This window comes from Arachis stenosperma, chromosome 8 (assembly GCF_014773155.1).
Source record: "Arachis stenosperma cultivar V10309 chromosome 8, arast.V10309.gnm1.PFL2, whole genome shotgun sequence".
NCBI classification, from domain to species: Eukaryota; Viridiplantae; Streptophyta; class Magnoliopsida; order Fabales; family Fabaceae; genus Arachis; species Arachis stenosperma.
Window position 1 is genome coordinate 17,448,421 of NC_080384.1, and position 21,706 is coordinate 17,470,126.

At 33.9% G+C, this 21,706-nt stretch overlaps 1 protein-coding gene across 1 annotated transcript; it reads right to left on the bottom strand.

The window, feature by feature from the left end:
* Positions 1–244: 244 nt before the first annotated feature.
* On the bottom strand, positions 245–7,927 carry LOC130944191 (probable ubiquitin-like-specific protease 2B). Its single transcript, XM_057872380.1, has 16 exons — positions 7,640–7,927; positions 6,528–6,841; positions 6,323–6,410; positions 6,131–6,213; positions 5,834–6,031; positions 5,650–5,725; positions 5,423–5,531; positions 5,108–5,170; positions 4,423–4,554; positions 3,909–4,109; positions 3,763–3,818; positions 3,577–3,670; positions 3,006–3,099; positions 2,436–2,555; positions 1,692–2,090; positions 245–1,436 (listed from the first exon to the last, which is right to left on the bottom strand). The coding sequence occupies exons 1-16, from the start codon at positions 7,767–7,769 to the stop codon at positions 459–461; spliced, it is 3,135 nt and encodes a 1,044-aa protein (XP_057728363.1). The 5' UTR covers positions 7,770–7,927; the 3' UTR covers positions 245–458.
* Positions 7,928–21,706: the final 13,779 nt, after the last annotated feature.

Here is a 21,706-nt window from a genome sequence, read left to right on the forward strand (position 1 = left end):
GGAATCGCTTTGTCCTTCGTAAAAATAGACAAGATCCAGATTGGGTGTTTACTCGAATTTTAATTTCTAGTAGCAACATAAGAAAACAACTATTTGTATTCTGAAGCTTGATGGCTAATATTTATATTCATGATTATTTTTCACCTCCATTTACCCTGATGCCAAACTATGTTAAGGTGAAGCAATTTACGGGAAGCAATTACTCCAAATTTTTGGGAGAAGAAACGGGAAGTTCTTGGAACAGTTTTCTATCAAGCGAACAATTTTCTATCTTTGTAAGATTTAATTGTGCCTAAAGCCGCAGATATCTCTACAGCTAAGTTGCAGAAACAACAACGGCGAGAACAAAGTCAATAGAGTAATCGCCACTAGGCAAGAAGACTATTCACATGTTGGCAAACTAAGACCTAGAACTAATTCAGAAACGAAGCAAAGAAGAAATACTCATCCATCCATATCTACAAATCAGAATCTGTCACAACTTCCTCACTTCTACATTGCTGTGGCATAAGCCGCCTTCTCTTTGCAGCTTGTTCCTCACAAATATCAAGTGCCGTGCCATCAATCATTTGACCATCGTTATCACAAGTGGCCTTGTCATCAACTATCTTACCGTTGTCATAGGTGACCTTGTCATCACCGGTCTGATCACCACAAGTGACCTTGTCATCAGCCATCTGACCATCACCACAAGTAGCTTTGTAGTCAACTGCATGACCATCCTCACTAGCGACCTTGTCATCAGCCATCTGACCATCTTCACCAGTGACCTTGTCCTCAACCATCTGATCATCACACGTGACCTTGTCGTCAACCACATCACCATCCTCACTAGTGAACTTGTGATTAACCATAGGACCGTCCTCACAAGCAACAAAGTCATCAACCATCTTAACATTCTCACATGTGACATTGTCACCAACCGTATGATTGTCACAGGTGACCATGTCATTATTCATCTGGCCATTGTTGCAAGTGACCTTTTCATCAATCATCTGACCATCATCACAAGTGACCTTGAGATCTCCGATCTGGTTACCATGACAATTCGTATTCAAGTCTTGAACAATTCCGGTGAGTGAGGCAATTGGCAAATTGTTACCACCAGAGACAGGAACATCTGTTAAATATTCCGGGTTTTTCATTGGTGGATGACGATTTATTTGACCAAGGTCAGCTTCATTTCCAATAGGGCAATTTTCAACAATCCCTATGTCATCTTCTGAATCATCAGAGCCACCACTTGATCCATCTAAAGAAGACTCGGCCATGTTATGCTCAGTATGCAAAGAGGTAACTGATCTATGACAAGTGTCATCTCCATAATCCCTAGGTAAATATGGCAAGGAACAAGCTTGAGGAGTAACTGCTGCTGCTTGCTGGAAGTTGGGATCTGAAGTCAAATACATATAATGTTCGCCAAGATCTGCATCCTCCTATTTTAAATACAAAGACGAAGCAGGAGGAACAGGATCAATATTACAACAACAATGTAGAAAAATAAGACATTAGACCTAATTGCTAATTTAGATATTTTACACATCATTCAATGATAATATTAAGAACTGTACCCCACCAGGGGAAATGTCCCATCCCATAAGATACGTAACAGACCCCCTATATGACCATAGGGTGGAACATAATCAATTTCAAGACTACAAATGCACATGCAGACAAAGTTGAGTAGCTACCTCCACTGAAAATATAGAACCATTGAATCGATAATCAGAAGACCGCTGGCCAAAAGATTGGCATTGTCCCACTAATGTTCCTGCTGAAGTCCCTGGCTCAAAAAGATCCTTAAGAACCAAGCCTGAGTTGTTTAAAGACTGAGGATCCAAAGATGATGACGCTGGCAGTAAAGTGATTTCAATTCCCTGACCAGCATGGGAATTTGCTGACTCTCTATTGATTTCTGGGTGTTGAACACTTCTATTCTCGTTATTTTCAATGTATATGTTGTCATCATCACTACAGTCTGAAGAAGAGATTTCATGTGAGCCACGGTTTTCCACAAGTTCAAATATCAACCTCTGGATAAGTGTTCGCTTGAGGTAAGCCTCAGCAGGAAGAAACCAGTCCACATTTAGCTGGGAAAATAACAGCTAGTTAGATTGGGTAAAAATCCATATCATTCAATAACTTGCTTTTTACACTTGTAATGATAAAACAGATACAGGTACTAACAAGCTAGGAAAGGAACAACAGATACAGTAAGAGTACTTAGATAGCCTACTATGAAGATACAAGAAATTGAGAAAATTCCAACAAACAAAAGAGAAAAACTTTTTCTAACTGAAACAATTAACAATCCAATTGGTTAATCAAGTTAATACCTGTTAATAACTAGCCACACACACACCAAAAACTCATTTCCTGCAACTTTTGCTAAACATACTGGGAATAGTCAAAACTAAGTAAAATACACCACTTACAAAGTTGGAGAACTTCGTTAGTTTGAATGGATTGAAATTAGAAGGAGCTTCAGAAAGGAAAAGCTCTAGATAGTGCAGCAGAAACAGACCACAATCATATGAGTTTTCTTGCTGTGGCAGCTGTCATGAAGCAAACATTAAGCCACTAGACATTAGTAAAAAGAACCTTAAGAATTGGGAAAATAAAGGGAAAAAGATAGTTCCCCAATAGCTCAAAATATAACCATGGACAATTAAGGAAATTTCCAAATGATTAAAGCATAGCATATGCATTTCCTACTTTTTGAAAATTAAATCTCAAAAGAAGGGATTTTTCATATCAAGTGCATGCATAGTCAGCAGTTTACCATAGGATCCTAGCACATAATGGATTAAAACAAATAACTCTTTTTTAAAAAAAAAAATAATCTCACTTATAACAGTGAGCACAAAATATTCATGTTCATCAACTTAAATAATCATGTAAGGGAGCACAATTGCAGTTGATAAAAATAAAACCAAGATTTGCTTTATTCAACACCAAGAAATCCTAAAAAGAACGAATAAAATAAAAATATTTGTAAGTAATACCGCAAGGGAAAGAAAACGCATGTTAAGGAATCTTGATTCAAGGTCTTCTTCCAATGTAGCTGCATGCCTCTCTTTCCATTCTTCCCACAAGTAACTGTCAATATCAGACCAGAAGGGGTTAACTTCTTTTTTGGTGGGGGAATAAGAAGGGATCAAAATTTAAATCTGAGTTCAACGTTTAAGATTAGAATACAGATAAATATAAGAGACAAGATAGTAGTACAAGAAAACATTGATAATACCACAGACATCAACATAGAAATCAACATAAGAAAACAATAAATACTAACAGAAAACTAGTAATGAAATAGAAATTGCTATTGCATGCTCTCTGCAGCATCGCTAAGCATAGTAATGTTGGTTTTCTTGTATAACATTGTTACTCATACATAAAACTACATGATATTTGCATTTTCAGATTTCAATGTTCAAACTAAATATAAAGACCAAGAACATCAGTCTAACTCCTAAAACCCACCCAAAGAAATATGTATGTACATCAGCATAAAACTGGAGATGATCAATTAAATAAGTGTATGCAAATGAGAAGTTCTAATACTCTCTGTCATACCTTTGCACAAGGTTTTTAAGACCACAATGACTTCCTTTTATAGAATCCATATGCAATATGCAGGGAACTTTGAGTGACTTGTCCCGCTCCTTATCTAGAATAGTTATACAACATAAATATCTGATAATACAGATTCACAATAAACTATTAATATTAATATCCAGATCCATGTGCAATATTTCTCACCATTAAAGTTAACCACTTCACCAGGATGACATATGACTATCAAACTCCAGTGTAGACTGTCATCACAACACAATTTCATTTGGATGAGCACTTGAATACAGATAGAGAGACAAAAAAAACAGAAGCAAACTTCAACACAATCTTACTTGAAGTTTACAGGTATGAAGATGTAATCTTTTTCAAATAACTTTACTTTTCTCGTCCATTTGCGAACACGCAGAAATGCTGCTTTGCCATCAGAAGCACTTGCAGGATTTTTATCCATATCAGCAAGCTTCCGAAAGAAAAAACTGTTAAAAAAATGATATCTTGACTTCTCCTCATCTTGTATTTGACTCTTCAGATATCTGCCAACAGTAAGGTTTTTAAAATGAAATACATTCAATCAAGCACCGCAATTCACTTATTTAATATTCTCTGCTTTAACATTGGGCAATAGTTACTCATTTTAGTATTCTCTCTGCATGCAGGTGCCCATCTTTCACATATGTGCCTAGATATATGATTTATATTCAACTGAGGAATGCATATTACAAAATTATATATATAATACAAAGGAACCTGCATATTTCATTTCATAAAGTTCCGGTCTATATAACTGGATTGCGACCAAAGAACAAAAACACATGACAAGAGAATGCAAAAATTATTCAAACTTACTGGATGTAAAAATCAATAATTGTGTCATTAACAAATGTGTCTGGCCGCAAGAGATCAACATCTCTCTTACTTAGAGAAACAGCATCTGGATCCCCTTTTGGATAGATTACTTCGTCAAAAGGCTGCACGAAACTGTTTCAGATAATAAAACCTAAGTATTAGCCCCAACTCAGTATTTAATACTCCCTTCCCACCATCAAAACAAAAGAAACACTTGCACCTTCTAAAGAAAATACAACAACAATAAAATCAAAGGACAAGAACATGCAATGTATTAAAGTAGAGAACAGAAGATATCATGATATATTACATCCAATTTAATGAACACCTTGCGAAGAACCAATAGATTAAAGAAGATTTGCATAAACTTCATTCCCAATTAAAAATCTACGGGCCAACACTTTTCTGTACTTTGAGATATATGGGAAAGATGAAATGCTATACAAAGGAAAATTTTCCAACAAACAAGCAATTAAGGATTTGCAACCTCTTAAGCAAAACATCTAGGCAGCAAACTAAACAGCACAGAAACAACATAACACAAAGGAAAACATTCAAATTCAGCATATATCATGCAAACACACGAGAGACAAACATCAGAAAGAAATGAAGTGCAGTAATTCCATGGTATCTATGAATCTAAGCATACATGTTTAAAAGATAAAATAAAAAAATTCTAACTCACTTAGGGAAGTAGCTTCTCGGATCTTCTGAATAATTTTCATTGCCTTCTATGTCCATACTGCAACTGAAAATATAATCAAAAGAATGTTATCTTACGTCAAGTGATACAAAATGGCATGCCTAAGTCTGAACCAATAAGTAAGCTTTCTTACGAGAAATGGAGCTTCACATCATAAGTTTATATAATATAAAAATAACAAAAAAAAAAAAAAGACAATATTATTAATAAAAGCAACAGAGTCCCACAGACACTCATGAATTGCAAATCAACTACAATTAATATAAATTACCAAGAAAGACTAATTTGATGACTTACTGAAGCACAATTTTCCAAATATCTGAGTATTTCATATTCAGAGATGTGATCTGTTTATGCCTCAAAGACCAATTGGAATCAACAACCGCAATCTCCAATTCCTCAATGCCTAGCACATGCAGTTAAAAGTCAACTTATATTAATTGAAAATATCATATATGTCACGTATGCCACGTGGTAAAGAAGAAAACCTCTCTACATGGATAAATTACATTAAATATACTCACCTGAAGTGGTGTTTGCTTGATTTGACTCAGTTGCTTTACAAGATATTACACGAAGCTTTAAAATGATCGTTGCACTCTGAAGGAAGTATAAATCAGGATATAAAGAGTGCCCCCACAAAAAAAAAAAAAAAAAAAACAGAACACACACAACCAAAAAAAAAAAACAAGCAACAAAAGTACTCACACTCTGGAACGACTTGCACTTAATATCAACGAGATCATCAACTGGCCATTCAAGCTCAAGGGCTCCTTGCTTTATACATGTAGTTGAAACATTAATCTTGATACAATAATGTGAAAATGTTAACTTTGGCCCCATATAGTAATTATCCTGGTATATGACATAATCTGGATGAAGAACAACTTCCATATTTGCATCATCCTGAAAATTACATGGAGAAAGAAAAACAGTAAATAAGACAAACCAACTGAGAAAGTACCACTGGACTATAACAAAATAAGCAAAAATTATAGTATTTACAACTGATGCAACCATTGAAGCTTGAATATGAATTACCATGTTGTAACCGTATCTGCCATTCAATTCACAACCATTCGACGAAACTGAAATCATGGAACTAAGTTTAATGAGTAAAGGGCAACAAAGTATTTCCAAATCAACAGTGCAAGAGTGAATGAGTTTCAAGGATCCAGGATTACTATAAAAGCACACCATTTTCTACAATATCAGAGGCAGGACTTGAAGGAACACTCTCATTCATGCACTCATCAGCCTCTGAATTAACATCAACTGATTCATTCTGCAAAATTATAAAGTAGAGGATAGAAGATAAAATCGACAAGGATATAAATCTCTTTATGAAATCCTTTCCTCGGGCTACAATGTTATGTTATGGATAAAAAAAAAGCTACATTACACTGGATGGTGACCGTGATGGATCCATCTGGCTTGTCTGAGGTGATTCCTCACCACTTGTATCCTTTGCTTCTGGTTCATCATGGTTATAAATATCTACTTTAAAATTACAGTGATTTTCGTGACTAGTGAAATTTGATTTTATAGCATGTTCCAGCTCAGAATTCGAGTCTTTTCTGTCAAACTTATATTCCAATGTGTCCAGAGGGAGATCTAAACCACTCTTTTCAGAGTTGAATTTATCACCAAGTGTATCAACATCGACACATGTAATATCAACATCGTTCTCGGCATTGACTTTGTTTTCATGAGTGTCTGTGAATATATGAAGTGTAGTGAGCTATGTACAGTCATTATATTTCCAAACAGCTTAACAATGAGCAATAGCAAAACTAGCACATTTATGTCATACCACCGCATTCACATTAGAACTTAAATGCTTAAATAGTAAAACAAGAAAGATGCAAAGTACATGAGAAGAAAACACTTCAAATTCAATGTCAATTGCATCATCACACAAGGTATACTCGCCCCCCAAAAAAGGGAAGCAGCCATACTTATATGCTCCTGCTGAGATGGCTATGTCTATTGGTCTATGCCTATGGGCATGCCGTGGACCTTTGCCACACCAATGCATCATAGTGAGTCCATAGATGACAATGAAGTGATCTTGGATTTGATGACCTCATTCAAATTCTCTAGTTCCGTAATGACAGGGTTTGTTTTTTATTTTACAACAACAACAACAACTGCATCCTTCATTTGGCAGTTAAGACGTATCTATCGTCTTGGATACTATCAACAACTCTCTCTTCTCTCCCCTTCCATGATAAGATTTCAGTGCTTTCCTATAAAAATATCGCGTTCTTCATTATCTATCTACTAAGATAACGTGAATTTCAAAGTGCACGGACGAATTTGAAGTACCAGAAATTTTTCCTACCAAAGTGGCGCCACAATTTCAAACAACACAGAAAATTCTACCAAATCTCCACACGCATTGCACAATTTCCCATCCAAAACGCAAAATAGGCACACGCAGAATCGAAAATTGTTTGTTTCTTTAGAAGGAATTAGGGTTTTAGAGGAGGGGAGGGGGGGAATTGCCCTTACCGTGGTTAGAAAGGAGTGGAGGATTGAGGATAGGGCTTCTGAATTTAGCGATCTCGTTGTGTTGTTGTCGTTCTTCTTCTTCCTCATTGAAATCGAATACGTGTAGATCCGTGCGCGGAGACTTGTTCATCGTCTCCAAGAGAGGTTTTGGCGATTTCGAACTCGGAGCGAGCTGAGAAAGGTGACTCAGTGAGTCAGGGGCGCGAAATCGATGCGAAGTGGTAATGGACGAAGCTGAGACTTTGGGAGATTTTACTACCCTTGGGGGTTGAGGACCCGAGAAAAAGCCTTTATATACTGTGGAGCTGGCTAATTAGATCATGCCACGTGTCCCTAAACCTCTGTTCTGTTGGAAACTCATGAGTCGTATCTTTCTTGCGAGCTAAACAAGTTGTGATAAGTCATAAGTGAGAACTGCTAAGGTTGTTGTATCAATAATAAATTTATATTAATTATTTTTAAATAAAATTATTGTTTTATTTTGATTTCGTATCAATTAAAAAAAATCGACCAAGTACGTAACTTCTTTCATGAATCGTCAAAGATTATAAGAGGGAAAACAGTTGAAAAAAATAAAAGGAAGGATAATAAACAACAAGAGAAAGAAGCACAATAAATCAATAATAATAAGGTGTATCTTAAGAATCATCCAAAAAATAAAATGTGAGAGTGTTGTATATAATAAAAGATAACAACTAAGACACCAATATTAACTTGCCTGAACAAAAAGTTGAGTTAATTAGTTGAGAGGTTTATCTATTTTATGCAACAAATTAAAAAAATTTATTAAAAATATAAAAAATTTAAATTTTTAATACATTTATTTTGTATTTATTAAATAAAAATATTTAAAATTTTTTATTAATGATAAATTTATTATATATTCTAAAAATACATGTTAACTAAACCCTTAATTGAGATAGTGGAAATTGATGAATAAAATCTATTTGTTAATTAGAAGTATTAAAAAATATCTAACTAATAAGTTCTTTTTTCTAAACACTTTTTAAATGCGTTTAGTTTGCCTATGTCTTACATGTTAATTAAGATTATTATGCATGGAAACTTATTTTTTTAAAATATATAAATGCATAACAAAAAGATTAACAATTTTAAATTTTATATATTTTTCATATTTTTTTCATCTAATACTTTAACATATATCCTAAAATTATATCTTAACTAAATTCATTTGAATATCTCTAAGTATTAAATTAAAAGAAAAAACATTTATGAGAACCCGGGAAAAAAAATTACTTGCATAAATATTACGAGGAGTATCTATATATGATATGATTGATCAAAAAATTTGTGATTACCAACAATTTTACTAGGATGTCGATAAATATCTATATTATTGCTGATAATTTTTTACCTGCTTTACTTATGTCAATTATAGTCACTAAAATAGTTTTGTCAATAGTTTTATTTTTATTAGAGATAAGTATTATTCTGATTTTTATAATTTAGAATGAAAATTAAAATCGCTTTAAACTTTTTTTTTTAAAGAATTTTCTTTAACATTAAATTTAGTATTGAATTATTCCTTTTAAGAACGGATGCATCCACAACTAAGTGGGGGCAAGTGCCTTCAGTAAAAATTAAAAAAATTATTGAAAAGTATTTAGTAAAAAAAATTAGTTGCTCCCACTCCTATTTTAATTTTGACTCCACCCTCCAAAATTAAAATTCTTAAAGAGGCTAAGTCGTAACCCTTTTCCTTCTTCCTTCTCAATTTTTGTCGTTACACTCTTTCTTCTCCTTGAGTAACTGCGCAGCTCACCGCCCAGTCGTTCACCTGACCACCTCCTAATCTGTTTGCAGTTTGCCAGTTTGCGTCACTGTCACAGAGTCGTCGACACTGCTGGCTTGTCGCTGGCTCGCTTTCTTAGTGTCTCCTCGCCTGCCTTGCTCGCTGGCTCACTGGCTTGTTGCTTCGTCATCGTCTCTCGCGGTCTCGCACTCTCAGTCTCTCGCTATTCCGTCTGTCCCTCATCGTTTCATCGACTCATTGGTTCTGAGTGTCCCACCACTCCGTCGTTTCTATCACTCTGCGTCTCTGACTCTCTCGCATTCTCGCCTCTCTACTCTCCAATAAAAATTAATTTTATCAATTTAGAAACAAGAATTTAATATTGTTTAAATAATGGATGTGAATTTGGATGTTGATGTAAAACTGTGAATTCTGTGAATTTAAATATTTGATGCTGTTTGAATAATTGAATGATTGGATTATTTATATTTGTGTTGTTGTATACATTGATGTATAATTGAATAAGGATATTGCATTTTGTTACTGAAAATTAATTTGAATGATTTTTACAATAAATCTCCTTATTGAAAGATGTTATAAAATGAAGAACAATGTTGTGAGGTTCTCATTGTTTAGAATAACTACAATTAATTGGTGGTTTGTGTTTTGGTGGCTTACTGTTACTGTAGTTGTATTGTAATAACATCTATATTTGTGGAATTTTTTATTATATACATTTTTAATTTGATATTATATTATTGTGTATTTTTTTTATTCTTTGGTTTATGTTTTGTATTTGTAATTTTATATTATACTTTTAAATTTGTATAAAATTGTGAATTATTTTTATTAATCAATTAACTTAGGTTTATAAATTTATCTTTTTAGTAATAAAGAAATATTTTAAAAGAACATCATCGTTAAAGATTGGATCCCAAAATAATTTATCGATTTTTTTAGGAGATTTTTAAATTTAAAGTAAAGAACCTTATAGTATCATAGTATAATTATAAAAATTATTATTATATTATGTATATTTTGTCTCCATTAATAAAATTTTTATGATCCGTCACTGATTCTTTCTACATATTCAAACAAAAATGTGATATTTTTTTAGGATCAATATCTCTCAAAACATTTTAAAAGTTTAAGATCATCCAAATAAATATGAAATTAAATAATTAATATTATACCCTATATATTATAATTAATAAATATCATCGCTGCAGATGTAATAAATAGAATGTGAACTAATACCTTCAAATGAGAACACCCAACTTTAAATTTTCTATTTATCAACTTTTTTTTCTCTATTAAGGGGTCAATATGGAAACAGGTTTCAATATCTCTTATCATTACAAAATAATAAAAGACAAATAAAAATTAATTATTTTTTATAAAGATACGTAAGTCTTTAATAAAATAAAAATAAATAATAAAAAGAGAAGTTTCTATAAGTTATAATTAATTAATGCACACTTAATAAGATTATTACACTATTTATAAGGCAGCTTCTGTTTTATGTCTGTTTATTATAGGTATGGATACAATGGCATAAATTTACTATTTGATTGTTGAGACATACAAATTTAAAAAAAATATGGTAAAACACAAGTAAATATAAAATAGATGTATTTAGTGTTTTTTTTTTTTTTGGTTTTTAATCATTTATTTTATAGATAATGTGTTTTCTATCATTTATAAAAATATAAATCGATCCTGTAATCATTTTTTTTATTTGTTCAATCCAATCCCTATAATCAATTGACAATAAATCACATGCTGACATTTCAGACAACGTGTTCACGTGAGTTTCCGTCTTAATAGGGATAAATCGTCCCATCAACTTTTGACAAAATGTTGTCGTTCCATAAGCGTTATGATTCCATAAAATCCTTTCTTTTTCCTTGTCATTTACGTTTGGCCCTAATCCTGAAAAACATTTCTTTTTTTCCTCCAAAACAGTGTTACATTGAGGACGTGCCTGTGATGCATTCTTTTGTTAGAAAATATATATTGATTGCATTTTGAACATTTTTTTGAAACGATAAGGTATGCTTCGTCTCATTCTTCTTACTTTAGCTGTTTCTGTGCCATAGTTGAATAGTGTGTGAGACAATTGCTATAAACTTACTTTTTATTTGTTTTTTGGTTATGCATGGTAATTATGAATGAAAGTTATAAACTGTGGTTTAGGGTAAAAAAAGAGTTGTCTGTGTTTGGTGAGTTAGGATTTTTATAAAATTGAAAGCTTTTATCTTTATTTTTACTAATGAATTAAGATATCTTGTAGGATAAAGATGTAGTCTTTACATTTATAATTACAAGTGGCGTTATAGTTATGTGGTTTTGATTGGGTTTGAATTTTAGCTTAGATACTGAAAAGGGTAAAGGTTTTGCAGATGTTTATATTTGTTGTGCCTTTCTTCATCACAATCGGAGTCTTAAGAGATTCAAATGATGTATTGTAGTACATAGATGAAAAGATTGAAAAGTTTTCACCATGAATATTGATTTTGTCAACAAAAAGAACTTGGAAGAATTATTTAGGGAATTAGGATATCCAGAATACAAGAAAAAAGTATTGGCTTGATCCAAGGACAAGAAACATGGAGTTTGGGCTTCATATTCTAAAGGGTAAAAAGGAGATTAATAATATATGTAAAGCCACCTTCATGGAGTTTGGGCTTTATATTCTGTAAGTCAACCAACGGAAGCTGAACCAGAGCCACAAGCCGAGCTAGAGCATGAGCCTTTGGTGATCACAAATGATTCTTCGGATGATGGATATAAGATTATTGAGGATGAGGCCTACAAGCCTGCTCTTCCCAATTATGAGACTGATAGCAGTAAGTTAGAGTCTCTAAGAAGACGTGAAAAGAAGGCAAAGGAAAAAACAAATGTGTCTCCTTCAAAGAAGAAGAATGTGTCCCCTGGAAAAAAAAAGGGTAAGAAATTCTCAAAGAAGAATGCTGGGAAGAGGAAGAAAAAATATGTGTTGTATGGTGAAGTTTGTAATGACCCAACTTTTGACACGTCATGACTGATGCTAAATGTTTAGGTGTTACTTGTCGTATAGACCTAATTGGCTCTAGACTCAGAATTTCATTATCAAGTGTTATTATAAGCCTTTGTCAGATTAGTGTGATTAAACTATTTTTCGTAAAATTCATTTAGCTTTTTTTTTCGCAAAGTTAATACTTACAGCAACATCACAGATAGATACATGATAATAGAAGATATATACATGTATAAATATAAGATGAGTTTTGAAGATACATGCCAAAGATAAAAATACCGAGTACTACATCAAAGATATATATACATAGACAAAATAAAAAAGACAATCTCAATCCTCACACGGGTTCCTTAAAATAGAACCGGTCTACTGAAAGGTCCTATCCCTCTAAAATACTACAAAAGCGAGCAAAAATAACACTACAAATCACTAAAAGGAGTAGAAGATCAACCATGTCAAACTCTGGGATGGTCTCCGAACAATTCTCTGATAACTGGCCCAACCTCCTTGGGAATAGACTCCTCATCAGACTCTAAATCTACCTCCAACTGCTCAACCCAAGTGGGTGAATCATCAGAAGGGTCAGCCACTGCAAGGTCAAAAGGTGCGGCCTGAGCAGCTGCAACATGGTGTCCTCAAGGGTTGTCGGGCATAGGCTCAACCTGGAGTGCGGAAATAGGAAAATGCTGAGCAAGATCTGGATCATCCTCGTGAACGTACGGAAACTCCAGATATGGTACATCGTAGTGCGGCCCTACTAAAATGAGAAGATGGGAGAAATGGAACTGGCCTCCAATTGGATGTAGCTCGGATAAGGTAAACTCATATGGCATGTCGAAATCTTAGTGAGGACTATGTATAGAAAATTGAAAACCACGGTCGCGCAAAACGTAGGTGCAGGCGCTAGGTGTGTGCTCCACATGAAGACTCCTCCCCACACGGGGTCCTCATAGCTCAAGACAAGCAAAATCTCAAAGAATATCACTACCGATCCCATATGGGGAGGGGGAAAGAAAGAAAAGAAGGGTGAGAACCTAAAATTTCCAGAAGGGTGAAAAAGGGGGCCTACGGTCTTTGTCTCTAAGTTTTTGTTAAATGTAAAATTACAACATAAGAATAGCAGAGTATAAACATATTGCAAACAAACAGAATCAGTCATAGACAGTTAGGAAATTGCAGTAAACAAGCACAAGAAATTCACATGCGTATAACAATATGATACATGCCTGTTCCTAGTGCAGGCCATGAGCTCATACGTCGGTTGTCTACCCGCAACTCGACGTTACCCAGGACGAACCCCGAATATGGTTTCTCACTGAGTCAGTCAGGCACTGGTATCATCCTGAGCGAATCTATGTCAGTCAGGATACCTCGACATCACGGGTTTATCCGTGTCAGTTAGGCCAAATCATAAGTATCATCATGGGCGAACCCATGTCAGTCAGGATTTCTCAACATCATGGGTTTATCCGTGTCAGTTAGGCCGGAAATAATAATAACAATTTGCTACAGCTTAGAAAAGTGCATCTTAGTGAGAAACAGGCTATCAGTTAGGCGAGCATTCTTGCATTAGTTATCTTAGGCTACCAGTCAGGCGGGAGTTCCTGCATTAGCAATCTTTGGTCAATATTTTGGATACTTTCGCCCTCAGCTTTCTGTACCTTATAAAATATTCTTATACTTAGTCTATTTTCTGCAACTTTGTTCTAGTAGCGGCTGATCTTCTATTTAGTAATTAATATACTCAATGATCTCAGAATTGTGCAAACTATATGTTCACGCGTTCGCGACGGATTGAAGTTTTAGACAATATAATTTATGCATAGCTTCGATACCAGTCACTACAGTTATGTTTATAAAATAGAGACTGTTAGGTACAGTCCCCCGACTCAGCATCCATTGACTTTCTAAGGCACATATACATCGTGAAAAGTTTGTGCATGAGACCTTTACTTACATGAGGTGATTTTAAAATCCTAAAGCTTTAATTTGAATTGGGTTTTAAGGTAATCCGATCAAAATTAAATTTTATAATAAATTTTAAAGTTCTGCCATCATTTTGAGAAAATTTAGAAAAAAAATAGCAGACAGCAGTGATTTTAATTAATTCATGAAAAATCTAATTCTAACCAATTATCTCTTAAAATTGGTAATATTCAATAAGACTCACCCAGCTTTCAAACAAACAAAATTCCAGTTCAATACCATATCACACGAAAAAGTTATACATTTGGGAACATAGCCCTGTTTTAGAGAAAGCTGTTTTGAAAGGTCAGTGAGCTAGTCACCTTCCCACCTGCATAATTAATTTGACAAACATGGCATTTTTCTGAAATTTAAAGTGAGTATAATAGACATACAAGGTATAAAATTCCTCTGGTTCTAACTTAATTACATATCAGAATTAAAAGTTAAGTAGGTTGGAAGTTGATGCTTCTGCCATAGGAACACATAATTTTTTACAAAAACCAATAGTTTTCAAAATTTCATTCCTCTCAATCTACTTATTGATAGGTCCTAAAATTTTTATGGGATATTCAAGACACACCAAAGGTTCATGGAAAAATAATTTTGTTCAAAATGGTGGTCTAGGCTACTCCCAGAATTTAATTCACCTTGCTATCAATTATGCAGAAATTATGCATTAAGCACTTTTAACAACCTCATATGCCAAATTCCACATCTAAGCTTATAACTCTTCTAAAACCACATATTTAACTTTCTTTTGATTATTCAAAGTTGCTATCACCCTCAACATAGCCCCAAGAACTCAGAATCAATAATTCACAATTTTACAAGTGCATATACATAATTGAACATTTATTTTTCTGCATCATATCAAAACAGAAATTCCATATGCACTTATCATCAATCAAACACATAATGAATCATCAATCCACACAAGCAAACACAGCAACAAAAGTAACATTCTATCTATCCTATCCCTTACTTGGTTGTGTCGAAAACTGAGGTGCTTTGCTCCCAAGCTCACCTTCTCGGCTACAACACCTAATGCATCATAATTCAATTTCGTTCATCATCATCATCATGGCCTTGAGGCCGAATCCATGATCATAAGAAGAAGAAAGATAGAATACTCACCTTTTCTAGCTAGATAGTTCGGTTGTTCAGAGGAGTTAGAGAAAATGGCCTTGAATTTCACAAACTATAAGGAAGAACAAAGATTGTTTTGCATGGTGATGTTAGGAACCAAACTAATGAAAGAAGGGGAATTAAAGTTCCTCACCTAATGAATAGCTTTTTGGCAGCCAAGAAAGGGTAATGATGGAAGGAATTCAAGCTTTTCAACATCCTAAGGAAGGCAAGAACTTGATGGTGATGGTCATGGTGTCTGATTTTTCTTCTCCTCGATTAGCTTGCTCTCCTTTCTTTTTTCTTCTTCGGTGATGTCCTACTCCCACAATGCTCTCTTTTTTTCTTCTTCTTTTTTTTCCTTTTTCCTTAGGGTTCAATTTAATGTAGAGTATATATATAAAGGGTGATCAGAAAGCTAGGTGTAAGGAGACAAGGCTTCGATGCTTTGTTGTTGTGGTGAAAAGTTGACAAGTGTTATTGTCATTAAATGAGTTAAAGGTGGGGTTATGGTTAATGCATGGTGAATTCGGTGATGAGGGGAGAAGGGAGTGTGATTGACGAATTTAAGCATGGTTGAATTATTATTGGTTTGAGTGAGCTAATGGTTCAATTAACTTAAGGTTTTATGCAAGGGTGGTTAAAGCTTTAATTTAGCTTAACACATAGCAAAGGCATTTTGGTCCAAGAATAAAAATTGTGATCATGTACTAATTGATTGATGATGCATCTAGGGTTTCCCCTCTACTAATTCATCATTTAATGAATTAACGAGATGTGGCTAATTCGAACAAAAATAACTATAGCGGTAATTTTCTAATTACCAAAACTCGTCATAAAAAAGACTAAAAAGTTTTAATGCCATGGGTTACAATTCTAATCTATTATCTACGCTATATATATTTAAACCTATGCGTATTGATGGACGTTGTCAAGAATAAGAAGTCACAAATCTTATGAGGTAGGGTGGTTATAAAGTTGATAATGATAATGGATCTAACACAGCTGCTACTGGGTTGGGTGTAGATAGTGGGCCTACCAATGGACAAGGTGATAGAGTTGAGTTGGGATTCCAGGCACAAGCTAGTAGGGACAGATATGGGAGTTCTAAGTCAGATTAATATGAAGAGAGATAGCAATGACTACAATTATGAGTATACCTCTAAAGAATTTCATACCCCAGTTTATTCAGAGGATGAGAGGACTTTTCATGGTCCAGACTTCAATGAAAAAAATAAATATGGAGATGTCCATTTTGAGCTTGGAATGCAATTTACAACTATGGAGAGATTTAAGATGGCATTAAAGGATGTATTTATCTGGAATGGGAGGTTTGCATGTATATCAAAAATGAGAAAGAGAAAGGAAGGGAAAAGATGTGCAGAAGAGAACTGCCCTGAATTGATATATATAGCAATGAATTAAAAAATAATGGCTTTTGAAGTTAAGACACTCCACAATGAACATACATGTGAAAGGGATTATGGAAGTAATTTGATTGATAAAACATGAATGACAGACAAGTTGGAGAAACAATTGACAACACAGCCTAAGCTAACACTTAGGGAAGAAATGGAGTATATAAAGCATGATTACAATGTTCAGCTCCAACAAAAAATGATCTCAAGGGATTTGAAGACAGGTAGAAAAATTGTTATTGGAAACAAAAAAGTACGATATGAGAAGTTGTGGGATTGTTTATAAGAATGGCACAAGAGCAATCTAGGTAGCACGACTGACATGTGTGTTAACTCAATTCCATAGTTTCCACCACTATTTGAGTGAATTTTGCATTTGCTTGAATATGTGTAGGAATAGATTTTTAAAAGGTTGCAAATCACTAGTAAGTCTAGATGACTATTTTTTAAAAGGTTATTATGGAGGTCAACTCTTAATTGTAATGGCACTTGATGTCAACAACCATGTATTTGTTATTGCATATGTTGTGGTCAGAGCAAAAAACACAGAGAACTAGAGATAATTTTTAACTAGGCTTCAAGATGATTTGGGTGACCATAAAATATATGGATAGAATTTCATGTCTGACCAACAAAAGATAACAACATCTACTTAATCTTATTAAAATGCTTTATCATTTAAATAGATCTTACTTTATCATAGTGTAATCTTCTTTATTGACTCTTGTAGAGACTTATTCGTGCAATGCAAGATGTCATACCACACACACACCATAAAAACTATGTGCTACACATTTGGAAGAATCTTCATCAAAGATACAGAGACAATCAAATTAAGGGATTATTGTGGCATGTTGCCAAGTGCACAACTCATATGTAGTTCAAGGCAGTTAAAGAGTGTGAGCTAGAGAGCTTGGAAGTATATGTATCGATTTGATCTCGAAATTTGGTACAAGGCATATTTTAGTCATTTTTCTAAGAATGATAGTCTCACCAATAACATGTGTGAAGTTTGGAATTCAATGATAGTTGAAGCTAAAGAGAAGCCAATTTTAATCATGTGTGAAGAAATAAGATCAACAATAATGAAAAAAATGACCAAACACAAGAGAATACATGGGAGATGCACTGGAAAGTTGGCGCTGGCTCAACAATGGAGACTTGACAGGTGCATTAAACCCAATAGTCATAAGTTGAATGCCTAATAAAGTGGAGATAATAATAGGATTTTGTTTGAAATTATTAGGAAAAAAAACAAACTGAGAGTTAATATTCAACAACACATATGCACTTGTAAGGTACGGCAGTTGATAAGTAATGGTTGGTTTAAATATTTAGTTTATTGAAGTTTCATTTAAAACAAATAATAATGATTTATATCATTATACATGGACTTTATGTGTCCATTTTTAAACTGAAGACCAAAAATGTTGAAGACTTTGGTAGCACTCTTCTGACCATGAATGCTGTGAGGAGGACATATGATTTGTGTGTAAATTCAGTTAACGGTAAAAAATTTTGGGAGCAGACAAATCATCCAAAGCCAATTCCTCCTAAGATAGTCAGACCAGCTGGTCGTCCAAGAAAACACCGGACTGAATTTGGTACACCACCTTCCCCTCCAGTCAATGGTGACAAAGTGAGAAGGACTTCCCATATAACTTGTAGCAAATACGAGGAGAAGAAAAATTGTTATGAAACGTGCAAGGGAGCACCTGCTAAATCAGACTGAAAACCAAAAGAAAAGAAGGCAAAGGCTACTAATAAAGCTTTGGTAGTGATGATTAGATGCAATTCCTACACCTCTCCCTACAAGAAATGTGTATGCTCTTGATGCTAGAGACAATAATAATATTGTTGAAGGTCCTGAACCTTCTAACATGAATTCTATTGTAAATTTAATTATATTTTTGTAGTAGGTTTGTGTACTAGTTCTAATTATTGTTAAAGTGCTTTTGTTAAAGAATTATTGTTTGACACACTTGTATTGCTGGGCTACATCTTTTTTGTGATGCAAGAGAAGACTAGAAAAAAGAAGAAAAAAATGCAAAAAAAGCCTAACGTAGAGCTAAATGAGATAAATCTATCTCAATCTGCCCCAACTATAGAGGTAAATGGATACACTCTAATTAGGTTTCTTTGAAAGAAAATATGCACCTTTAGAGACTTTATTTGAACCCTATATTGTTTTCACAAACTACAGAAAATGATCCTGCTGAACCAAAGTCTCAACTCTTGACTCATAGTCCAAGGACTCAGTCATCATTTCAGGCTCCAAGGACTCATCACCCAACTGTACCTCCAATCTTTAGGTTCAAACAGAGTATCAAAAGGCCTACACCTCCTCTAGTGTAACTCAATCAAGTTGCTGATAATGCCCAGGCCCAACCAAAAAACTCTCCTGAAGTAATCTCTAATGAAATTTTGGCAACAACTAACAGTGGAACCTCAACAAGGCTGTTCAAGTTTATTCCAACTCTAGGTACTAAGCCTACATCAAAGAAGTAGTGAAACAACCAATTATATTGATACATGTTATTGGATGATGTATTGATTTTTGTTGGATTTTGAGTGTAGTATATACTATTTTAGTAAACATCATGATTAGGTACTAGTTTCAAGTAAACAAAACACTTAAAGTATTTAGTGTGCCTCTTTTGATGCAACAATTTTCAGTTTATGTCTTAGGTTTAAGTTAAGAAAACACTCGTGGTTTGATGTATTAATCTTTTGTTATGACAAACTTGTGTATTTAAGTTATTAACTTCAATTCAGTGTTTAGTAATGATATAATCCAAAACAGTAATATTTTGCTACTATTTCAAATTCTAACGAAACTGCAGGAAATATATTAAGCATCTCTAAATATAGCACCATAACAAAAGTTGTATTCATATGAATTAGGAATTTCAACCACAATACAAAATGCAGTAGTTATTTTTGCCTTCTATTTACATAATTTTATTTCCTAAACCAAAGTCACATTTTTTCTCAGTTTAATCCACTAAATTAAATATTAAAAAAATTATAATTGTAACTACAATTTCAAGCAAGAGTGTGGTCAAAGCCCTGCATTTAGTGTTGTTTTCAATTTTTTCGAATATCCTATTTGGCCATCATCGTTTTCAAAGATTCCAACCTTTCCTCCATCTTCTTCAAATGATCAATCACTTCATTTTTATTGCTATTAGCTTTAGCTGTATAAGAACCAAAGTGTTTGTCTAGCCAAGCAAAGTATTTGTAATGTGGAGTTCTGGTCTACAAATAATAACACTTCTTATTAATGGCAACAAATTTTGAAATACAAAGACAATCAAGAATGTTTACCTTAAAATAAGAGCAACCCAAAAAAAATTCTATTTTAATTTCCTATAGTGTTAAATTCAACAAGATTGTATAAGTGCCACAGTAATATGTGGGTGCTACGAATCTTTTGTTACTCTGGTTCGTCCTTCTACCCATACTCCCCCAGTTAAATCCATCGTTGCACTCGAGCTCAAATTGTTGCCAAGTGTATTGTATTCACCTAGGATTTGTGAGCACGAATCTTTCTTTCTTTTTTTTTCTCTATTCATAATCTTATTCAATAGAAATTTGTGCTTCAACTCTACACGCAATGAAGAAGGAAGAAAAATCCTAAAGAACTTTGAACAAAGTAATGAAAGCCTACAAGAAGAATGACAGTGTTTTGTCAAAGGTTGAGGAGGTGATTTGTCCCTATTAGAACGGAGACAAACCCACGTGGACACGTTACCTGATATGTCAGCATGTGACCTATTGCCAACCGGTTGCAGGGACTAGATTGAACAAATAAGAAAGTGATTGGGGACTGATTTATGTTTTTGTAATTGATAGGGGCGCACTATCCATCGGATAAATGGTTAGGGATTGAAAATGACTTTTACTCTACAATTTTTTACACTTTTATCCCTAATTACTTTTTAAAATACTAATCTTATCCTAAACCATAAATCCTCCCTCGTCGCTATTCCCTTTGTCAATGTCGTTTCTCTTTTTCACTGCTAACTTTGTAACTGCCGTTATCCTTTCTTCCGCCTTCTTTTCTTCCTCTCTTTCACCCTCTTTCTACCGTTGAGAAGAAGGGAGGAGAAACAAATGAATGGGAGTGGGATGTGACCGTGTGAGAAAGACAGAGAAAGTGTGGATATGTAGTTAAGGGTGGAGAATTGAAATCCTAATTCCTTTCTTTAGGCATTTATATCGTTGGTAAAATTATTAGAATACCCTTAAAAAAACAGCACTGGAGCCCTATTGAACCAACCCGCCCCGTGCTTGTCATAGCCCGTGAGTTCAACGATGTGAATTTAGCATGCTTTTTCAAATTGGCAAGTTCACAATCTCACATCAACCTGTCTTTTTTGGCAATTTTAGCGGATTGACCCAGCAAATTTAACCTGTTTTGCCATCTTTATAATTAAATGAATGCATGTGTAAAAAAATTTACATTATTACTTCATTAAAATTAAACTCTATAAAATCTTGCAAACTTTTTAAAATTCAAATCCAGAATTTTATCCAAGGTACTCCAACAAGAAGGAAGTTATATTCTGGATTCAGCAAAAGGTTAAAATAACAAAGTTATTGAAAAAAGTAATCTTTGTTTATGAATTTAATTTTGATGTACTATCAGTAAAAAGTAATTTTATACGTGCATCTAATTATATAACATTATATCAACAAAAATAACTATTTTTTATATTGACCATGTAAATAATCATTCAAAAGAATAGATATAATTGCACAACTATATAAACATTTTATAA